Source organism: Perca flavescens, chromosome 12 (genome assembly GCF_004354835.1).
Source record: "Perca flavescens isolate YP-PL-M2 chromosome 12, PFLA_1.0, whole genome shotgun sequence".
Lineage (NCBI taxonomy): Eukaryota > Metazoa > Chordata > Actinopteri > Perciformes > Percidae > Perca > Perca flavescens.
The window spans coordinates 11931227-11941523 of record NC_041342.1 but is presented as its reverse complement, the minus strand read 5'-3'; the positions used below and the strand labels follow the sequence as shown (position 1 = coordinate 11941523).

The 10297-nt window shown below is 38.4% G+C and overlaps 2 protein-coding genes across 2 annotated transcripts; both read right to left on the bottom strand.

Annotated features, from left to right (window-relative positions):
• Window positions 1-2090: 2090 nt before the first annotated feature.
• LOC114565587 (DET1- and DDB1-associated protein 1) lies at window positions 2091-5543 on the bottom strand. The gene is made up of 5 exons (XM_028593734.1): window positions 5160-5543; window positions 4025-4105; window positions 3799-3850; window positions 3388-3449; window positions 2091-2858 (listed from the first exon to the last, which is right to left on the bottom strand). Exons 1-5 carry the CDS (start codon window positions 5166-5168, stop codon window positions 2754-2756), a joined length of 309 nt encoding a protein of 102 aa, XP_028449535.1. The 5' UTR covers window positions 5169-5543; the 3' UTR covers window positions 2091-2753.
• A 1042-nt stretch (window positions 5544-6585) lies between these two features.
• Window positions 6586-8963, bottom strand: mrpl34 (mitochondrial ribosomal protein L34). Its single transcript, XM_028593818.1, has 2 exons — window positions 8632-8963; window positions 6586-7317 (listed from the first exon to the last, which is right to left on the bottom strand). The coding sequence occupies exons 1-2, from the start codon at window positions 8685-8687 to the stop codon at window positions 6999-7001; spliced, it is 375 nt and encodes a 124-aa protein (XP_028449619.1). The 5' UTR covers window positions 8688-8963; the 3' UTR covers window positions 6586-6998.
• Window positions 8964-10297: the final 1334 nt, after the last annotated feature.

Genomic DNA, 10297 nt, shown 5'->3' with positions numbered 1-10297 from the left:
TTTAAAACCAGTAAAAGATGTCATATCTTACGATATTACGATATCCAAAATCTAAGACGATATTTAGTCTCATATCACGATATCGATATAATATCCATATATTGCCCAGCCCTAAGTTTTACCTCAAAAATGTTGCTGTAAACTACGAGTTATAGCCTTTACTGCATGTCAGTGTAATCTATATAAGAACGAGACCTCAAATTGACAATACATTTATGCAATTAAAATCCAAGCACAGCATTTAGCAATTGACACATTCAAAACGTAAGCAGGTCCTGGAATACAAATCGTCATATGACAAAAGTAGAATTAGCACACTCTTCTATGAAATAAACACGTCTCTGGTTTAAAGTCATACATCTGGAACTTACAGTGTGTATTCTACTTACATAAGCTACACAACTGCACATATACTCTGCAATCTTTGAACAGCAATGTGTTAACAAAAGTAGAAATGTACATTAGACTCGACTGTCAGCCGTGCCAAACATGATGAAATGAAAATGCAGCCGAACACAATTTGGAGCAAATTAGTCTTTATAGATACAGAAAGTGAGTTTTTTTATTTTTTTTTTTTTAAAGGTGCAAAGCAAATTAAGCAAAATGCTTTTGTTTGTATGGACTAAACTCTGGCTTGTGTCACTCCAACATACAAGTACAAATTGGCTAAACAAAATGAAGACCAAACCAGAGTGAGTCGTTGTCTTGTTACCTGATAAAAGGGTCAGAACAACCACAACATAACATACTGTACAAATATACAAGACTTGTGAAGCACTAGCTTCACCGACTTTATGAGCAGCAAATACAGACTCTTTATTTTTAACCTGCTGTCAAAAGTTTGTAAATCCAAACACATATATAGGAAACTCAAATAAGCAACCTGTGCAAGCAAACGACGGCAGTTCTTCATCTTGCAAGTAGCCTACACATCAGTGCAGCTAAACTGTAAATTTAAGCATACCTGTAGTCATCCTCTTTCCATAAAATAGTGTGCGGTAACACTTACTTGAAGGTATCTACATAAGAGTGACATAAGGTGGGGATCTCAAACTACCGAGCATCAAACTTAGAATATGGCTACAAAATCTGCAGGTCACGCTGTACAAAAACTGCATCCTCTAGTATGACTGTATTGGCTCGAACGGGTCTTTATAGACACGCTAACATCCGCTCAGCTCCACCGTGGGTCATTCACCTGAAACAACAGTGTAAATCTAGGGGGTCGCTCTAATACATAGTGAAAACACACTTGCTTCCATTTAAGGCAATAAATCATTATTCATCAGGAGCAAACACAGGAACATTTCTTTTAGTGCTCTGCTTTTTCTGCAACTGTCCATAACGAACCCTGAAATGCATGGTTAAATCTAAACAACAAAACAGTGCAGTTTTATTTTCAGTTACTGTAATGACAGTTATCACATGGAGGATGAGCTAAAATAATATTTTAAAAAGGACCACTGTCCTTATGTAATTCAAAACTATAAATGTCCTATTCGAGTAGGAGCCACAAAAGATGGCATGCCACTTAATTACTGATGTAGACTTACGTTAAAACATGCAGATGGTATGAATAACTACAGCTGTAAACCCAGCAGAGCAGCTGCATATTTCAAGAGATATTTTGCAGATTTAAAACCAGCTCTGTGTCATGGCAGTGTGTGCAGCTGAATGGTGCGTGGCTTCCCTCCACAGTCGCAGTGTACGGAGTGCCCAGCTGACCAGAGCAGCGGAGGGCTGTCGAGTCCGTCGAGGTCTCGACAGACCCTGGCTGCTCCAAGCACCGTGCACTGGCACTGTGGAGCAAAGCCACAGTTCCCCTAAACACATCACCCACACAAAGGTGACACAGAGCTGGATTAAAATCTGCCAAGTATCCCTTTAAAGTGCTCATAATATGCTCATTTTCAGGTTCGTAATTGTATTTAGAGGTTATATCAGAATAGGTTTACATGGTTTAATTTTCAAAAAAACACCGTATTTTTGTTGTACTGCACATTGAGCTCTCTGTTTCAGCTATAGAGTTAGGCATCTCACTTCTGTTCAATCTTTGTTGGGAATCGCACATGCGCAGTTGCTAGGTAAGGACTACTAGCCAGTCAGAAGCAGAGTATGAGGGCGTGCCACACTAGCAGCTAGGCGAGCGTTATAACGTGTGTTACAAAGTGTGTTAAACTTTTGTCACTGAAGTAAAAGCTGGACTACAATAGAGCTGTTTGGAGCAGTTGGTGAACAGTGTTTTCTGTTGGAGATGGTAAGTCCCTTTGGGGGGGACTTTGGGCTTTTTCACTTTGTAAACCTATAACTTGCACAAAAAAAGATGTATAACACAAAGGAAGGGGAAAAGCCAAAAAGCATAATATGAGCACTTTAAAAGAAAGCTGTGATTATAAGTTAGGAAAAATCAGAGGGTTTGGGGAATAAGGAGGTAGAAGTATGTCATTTTTTTACACTACAAAGACTGAAATCTGAGGCAGATGTGTCTTGGAAGGAAAGAAAATACTGGTCGAAAGTAGTAAATGAACTGAATGAAAAATGAAGTGTTTGGTTAAGGAGGAAATCTGAATTTGAATGCTAACATTATGACCAATGTTTTTTGGGGACTAACGTCATGACGGCTGTGGTCTGAACTGTAATGGATCCTTGAGGGCTTCAGTGTCAAGGCCTGGGTTTGCAAACATTTATTCCGCATACTGCATTTTGTTTGTACAGGTCAGTCTCTGCTGGGTGTGCATCAACAGCACAGCAATTCACGAATCCTCGTTCAGTTCCCGACTGTCAGTTCTGGCAATTTTCCGTGGAGGCGCCGTGTTCTCCCCCTCTCCTTGTTCCTGCTCTCGCTTTTTTGCTGAATTCTGATAAAAGTAAGAAACAAACACATTTAACAAACCACAAACAATAAAACAGAACCTATCTACTGCAGAGCTGTAATTGGGCCTTAAATGTTCGGCCTGACAAGGCCCGAGCCCGGCAAGTACATTTTGATCGACAGCTTTTTAAAAGCCCGAACCCGTTTACAGCCCGACGTTATTCAAACGTGAGCACGCACGCCGGTCTTTTGCTTTTTGTCAAGAATGAGTAATTTCTCATTATGCACATGGTCCAAAGTTTTCCACACCTCCAGACTTTGCTTTCTTTGCCGGTGCAACCAAAATATAATCGCCAGAGGCCAGCCTCCGTTTCACCTCCTCAGCATCCATTTTCGCGCCAATCGAAACTCATCACCTGACCACTCATTTACCGTGCAACCCGAAGCGCAAGCCCAAGCCCGTGTAAAATGATAGAAATTAAGACCGCAAAGATCTTCAGCTCTAAATCTACTGTCATAAACAATACTATTAGCACCAACTTTCCATTGAATGTATTATCTTTAAAACCCTTTACCTTTTTGTCCCACTGTTGATGAAGATATCGCAACAGGATGTTTGTCTTCTCTGTGACTATGACTGAGGAGAGACAACAAAAACACTGATTATATCATGAGAGACACGACATTAAAAAAAGGTGCAGAAAAGTAAGAATAATGTTAAAATCAGCTGTTTCCATAGAGAGCATTGACTTCAATAACAAGTTGAGTAATGACTAGACTGTCATCCTGGAACTGAAGGCGATTTCCTCTAATGGAAGGCTGATACAGAGTTCATTAAACTTACAAAACATACAGTAGGTTGTGATGTGCGCTTGGGGTATACTCTTTTCCTGAGTTATAACTACAATATGTAATCTATTGTGATAGGAAAGTGTGCTGTAGTTCCCCCCTGCTCTGTAAGCTTTTGCAAAAGTCAACGCACTTACTCTGCTCTGATGGATATTCCCGGGTTGGAAGATACACAGATGGTCGGCGATTCTAAAAACAACATTGAGATTGATGTCAGTCTATAAAATTAGCTAGAATTAAGTCAGACAAAAAAAAGTAGTGTTACCACGTGACATTTTCTTGAATTTAAAAGACCTAAATCACACAGACAAGTGACAACATGACTTTACCAAAGCATTTTCAGAAACAAATGAGATGACTTACTGATGCTTTACATACAGAGTCTGCATGGAACCTGCTGAAATTACTCTTGTTGTAGACAGGTAGTCCCTTTAAGAAATCTGACTGTGAGCAGAAAAAAAACAAATATAACTAAAATAAATAAATAAACACTTCCAGGTGGTAAGGCCAACTACCATAGCCATAACTGGGTAGTAGAGAACAACTCCTACCCTTTACATGTATCTAGAGAACGTGGCGGTAATGTGGTATAAGGTGACAGAGTATTTACAGTAGGGCTGGGCAATATATCGATATTATATATCGTCTTAGATTTTGGATATCGTAATATCACATAAATGTTGTCTTTTACTGGTTTTAAAGGCTGCGTTACAGTAAAGTGATGTACTTTTCTGAACCTACCAGACTGTTCTATTATTTGCCTTTTCCCCACTTAGTTATTATATCGACATTACTGATGATTATTTATCTAAAATCTAAGCGTGAAGATATTTTGTTAAAGCACCAATTGTCACCCCTAGAATATCGCAGCAATATCGATATTGAGGTATTTGGTCAAGAATATCGTGATATCTGATTTTCTCCATATCGCCCAGCCCTTATTTACAGCAACCTACGTCGTCTTTGCCACCACGAAAGCAAGTCTATCAAAGGCGATAATGAAAATTGTATTTCTAAAGTACCTTTCATTACACGTAAACTCAAAGTGCTTTACATTAAAAGACAACATGTAAAAATATAAGCATAAACAACAAAAATAAGAACAAGTATAAGCATCAACACAAGACGATCTACAAAAAAACCAAGCAAGTGTGACCATACAAACACACACGCACACACTAACCAAAAGCCTAAGAGAATAGTAAAGTTTTGGGTTTGCTTTGAATGTGGAAACAGTTATGATGGACCTCAGGTCATCAGGCAGCTTGTTACGGAGATCAGGACCACAGTAGGCCCTTACCGGTCCTGGATCGAACTCTGGGTACCGTTAACGTTACAGCTAGCTAACGTTAGAAGACCTCTGCCTGATTACCTAAGAGGCCTAATGGGGTTATGGTCAGTGAGCAAGTCAGAGATGTACTGAGGAGCTAAACCATTCAGAACCAACGACTTAACACATGATGTAAGCAATTAAGCAACGAACCAACTGCGAACCTACCTTCTCCATTTCTGTCCGAATCACGCTCTTCGTTCGTTAACTAGCTAGCTAGCTAGCTAACGTTAGAGGGAAAGGGAGCAGATGTTAGCGTTTTAGCTAGCTAACTAGCTAAGCCTTGTTGTCTTTGTCGTAGCCAAGATACCGGTTTGTTTACCCGCTCGACAGCTTCTTACTACTTGACTACGTATGACTTCAATACGATTGCATCACGCCACTTCAATCAGCTGGAAACTTCCACTCATGTAAAGGTAATTACACAAAAACTGAAAACTGAACGTGCTTTGAAGCTAACTTGCTACTAGTTCACAACTCCATTTTTGTTGTTCGTCTGTTCGGGGGCGGTTACCTTCCAAGATTCGACGTACCTCAGTGGTAGATGCGTGAAGTGAGATAAAAAAAAAAAGGAACGCGCTGATTGGCTAGAAAGCGATTATGTAACAGACCAATCTCCCAATACAAGGGGGGCTGTGGCATGAAGCCCTGATGAAAACAACACAGGCCCTTTCTACAGCATGTCCTCCGTGTACAGCATGTATAGGTCTCTCAACTGCCTCGGTACTGATTTTATAAAAGAAGCTGTACAACAGCAAACTGCTTTAGAACTCTAAATTATTGACAATAAAACTATGACTAAATGCCATAACTAATTACAGATCAAGTTGTTTATTAAAGTAAATTTTAGCTATGTCTGTTTATTCATGTTTTAAGTGTTCATATAAAAATGCATACATTTATAGTAACTGGACATTACAAGGGTATAGATACAAATTGCAGCAGTTAATACTTTAAAATCAGTTCAAAAACTATAAAATGCATGGGCTAAATCTGCTAGGAAACTGTATGTTAATGCTACTTGTGTAACATGTTTTACTGTATGTTATTCTGCCATATAACATTCTCAATGAATGCCTCCATTTGCTTTTCATGTGATTTTCACAACTTCTTATTTTCAACAATTCAAAGGCCACTAATACAATGCTGGCTCTCCCTACCTGACATAAGAGAGAACCCCAAGGACACACTCACTGGGCGCCCGGATAGCTTAGTTGGCAGAGCGGGTGCCCATATATAGAAGTTTACTCCTCGATGCAGTGGGCCCGGGGTTTGACTCCGACCTGCGGCCCTTTGCTGCATGTCATTCCCCCTCTATCTCCCCTTTCATTTCTTCAGCTGTCCTGTTGAATAAAGGCCTAAAAATGCCCAAAAATAATCTTAATCTTAAAAAAAGGGACACACTCACTAAAAGTTATATTTTCCCGCTGCTCTTAACTCTCTCTTTATACTGCCTTCAGCTGAAGAAACCTACAACTTTGTCCAAATCAGTAAAAGGCAGCAAACAAAAAGGTTAAAACTTTGTCTCTTGACGCAACAAAGAACAAATCCTTTGTCCACAAATCTTTTTTTCATTAACAAATGCAAATACATGTATATTGTGCAGGGGTGTTTTTTTTATTTTCAAGTCAACCAGAATTGGTGTTTTCATTTGAGATCAACTAAGATGACATGACACTGATCTTTAGAGACACATTTTGTCTTTGAATCAAATGACTTCATACAGGCAACAAGAAAAAAAAATCCATACATCTGATAACATTGACTGATAATGAACAAAACATTATGGATCAAAAATAACTGGGTGAAACTATCAGGTTTCTTTTTACCCAAAGCAAATGGCCAGTTTTCCTCCTCCTGCCCATTATTATTGTGGGGGGGGTGGGGGAAGCTAAGCCCAACCGACGCCCAGTATCACCAGTTAACCCAACACGCAAGGTCTTTGCTGAGCAACGACAGCATTTCCATTACCGAACCAATGTCTTGCTGGTTTTCCAACAGGGTCCGTTAGTGTGAGAGTGATTTCCGTCCCTTCAACATGCGCCGTAGAAGCACCTCGATGCCGCCCTGAGAGCTGATCCTCTTGATCCAGCCGTGGGTCCTCTTGCGTTTGATGTTCTTGGGCTGATACTCTGTGCCTCTCTTCCGTGTCCGCACCTGCTGGTATTGCCACGGAAGCTGTTGGAACACTCCTGAACCCTCAGCTTGTGAAGAAAGTGGCCCACATCTGAAAATCGGAGGTCCTGCGGCTGCTCTGGGCACAGTCCAGTTGCTGAATAATCTAAGGTGAGAGTTGCCAGTTACTGCAAGGTTCCCTGCAGGAATGCTGTTGACAGATCACAGAATAAAATGTATTATATACAAATGTTATTCTTTAATATCAACATTATGTCACAATTACAACAAGTTGTAATACATTTATGGTGCTCCTGCTTATATGTGGAGTAGTCTCATGAACTGATCCCATGGCTTGGTGTCACTGTCCACTACCAACACAATTATGACATGTATGTACAGATTGAAAATAAAAAAAATCCTCTTTTGGAAATTGATCTTAATGCCTTAATAAAAAAAAAAGGAAAATTCAACCTTTAAGGACACCAATTTTCTTTGTGAATGAATAATGTATTGTAAATAAATAAATGTTCTTCCTTAAAATACAGGGGGCATAAGTCAGTACACCCCTATGTTAAATTCCCACAGAGGCAGGCAGATGTTTATTTTTAAAGGCCAGTTATTTCATGGATCCAGGATACTATGATGTGGGGGGGTCTATTTTAAATCCAAAGGCCAAGGGAACTTTATCATGATGCATAGTATCCTGGATCCGTGAAATAACTGGCCTTTAAAAATAACAATCTGCCTGCCTCTATGGGAATTTAACATAGGGGTGTACTGACTTATGCCCCCTGTATTTTAAGGAATTATTTATTTATGATACATTATTCATTTACAAAGAAAATTGGTGTCCTTAAAAGGTTAGTCAACAGCATGGGTGTATTCAGTTATGCTGAGCACTGTAGACAACACGGCTTAAAACAGGGACAGCAAACCTGAACAAGGTAAACATAAAGTTTACTACTATGTACAGATAAAGTTTGTATATAAAAAGGTATATAGATATACACATGCGTACATACACACATGTAAACAGACAGCTCCTTGAGGATTCTAAACAGTAAGACAATGCAAAAATGCAAATGGTGCTAAAATAAATACAGAAGTATTAATATAACAGGTTGCATCTATATCTGAGGTAACGTTAGGTGGATATGATATAGGCTACAGTGTGTATTTGACAGATATTTACATGTTTAACACTATTAAATATATAATTTGCTTGATGCTTGGGGTTACAGGGTTAGGGTTAATAACAGCATACTGCCTACACATGTAAATCAATACTGTCGTTCATATGTTAATATTAACTAGATTAGCTATCATTAAGCTATAATAGAATTAGCAATCGCTAACTAAATATAATTTCCTATCAGTAACGTTAGGTAGCTAACGTTAGCTATCTGCATGGTGATTAGCTAAAGCTGCTAACGCACTGCTAAGCTTGCTTGCCGATGTTAGCATCGTAAACAAACACTGGCTTTGCCGTTTGTCGAGCATGAAAACACGTAAACTCCGTTACCTGGTGAAATTAGTTATTCCGTGCAGTCGGGAAAAGGATGACCGTATAATGTTCATCTTTAGATATTTGTACAGTTAGTTACCATAGACAGTATATAAGTTAGTTACAGACATGAGGACATTGAATGTCAAAGGCTCTGCCAGCCTCCATGCGAACATGAAGCAAAATGATTGGCTTAGACTTTCCAGCCAATCGAAAGGCTTGTTGCTGGAGCGATAGGCGCTTCATTACATCCATGGCTTCAATACCCTAAGTAGCGTTCTTCAGGTTAAACTAGAACAGTTTATCGACCCAAACTGTCACCAATAAACGTTTTATTGGCAAGGATAACGGCTCTAACTTTAACGGTCACGGTTTGAGATTAGTGTCTGCCAGATGGAAGATACTAAACTAGGTAACCTAAGCAATGGAATTCGAATCGTAAACTACACTATGCAGTATGCATTTCATCCATGATGCAGTTTATATACTGTCTATGGATGCAGCCTGAGAAAAGCTCTGCCTGAAAGATTGTGTTCAGGGTATACACTAGTATGCTTAAATGTACTGTTTCTCCACATTTCTTAAAACACTGTTACACTTCTCATACTTATTTACTATTAATAATAATAATAATAATAATAATAATAATAATAATAATAATAATAATAATAATAATAATAATAATAATAATAATAATATAATAATACTATTTGTATTGAGCACATACCAAGTTTACAGCCCCAAGTTTATACAATACAAACAGGTCAGGTACGCCTGGGGAGATACAAAAAAATAAAATAATAAAAAGAAAGAAAACAACTCAATTTACATGAAGCATTTAAAAAGTACAAGTAGTGTGTGTGTTCTAACATCCTTCTTATTACCGCACCAGGATATAGTAGAAATATAGTGTTTAATGTGAACGGACAGCTCTATGAAGTTAGGTGTTTTACCTTGGAATTTGGGCTTATGGATGTAAAATTTGGACAAAATTAAAATCAGGTTGATTAAATAAAACTGAGAGGTGAGATTTGTGTCATAGTATTCACAATACATGACTGTACTGCAGTCATCACAAATCATTACAGCACTTGCAATTAGTCTTAGTCAACTATTGTCAATATTAGATAAATGTGCTTGTCAGTGCACCACTGCTACCAAAAATAATATAAGAAATTCATCTAGGAATACTGTAGAAATGAATGAAACACAATATGTGACTCTTTTTCCACCACCTCAGTTGTCATGGGCTACTGTGTACCATTGCATGCCATCTACCTCCCATCTGGTCATTGCCCTCATAATATCACTGTGGGAACAACCTTTTTACATGGTGACAGCATCCCCTTCACACCTCTGCTGAGATGTCCTCACAAATGTTTGAAAGATTTTGTTTGGATACATTCTTTTTAATACACAATGAGCATGTTGATAATGTTTGAAGATATTTGTACTAATAGCCCACATCGGAATTCTATACAACGGTAATGAGATTTTAGGCTATATGAGAGGATGAGGTGTCAGAAAATGTATTTATTTTATGGAATAATGATTGTCATTTGAGAATTGTGTCGAAACAACGAAGAAAAGAAAATCTAGGTACAATACAGTGCAATATGTATAGGCCTATTATGTATTGTTTATTATACGAGTTGTAATTTAAATGCTGTTTTGTTTCAATAAG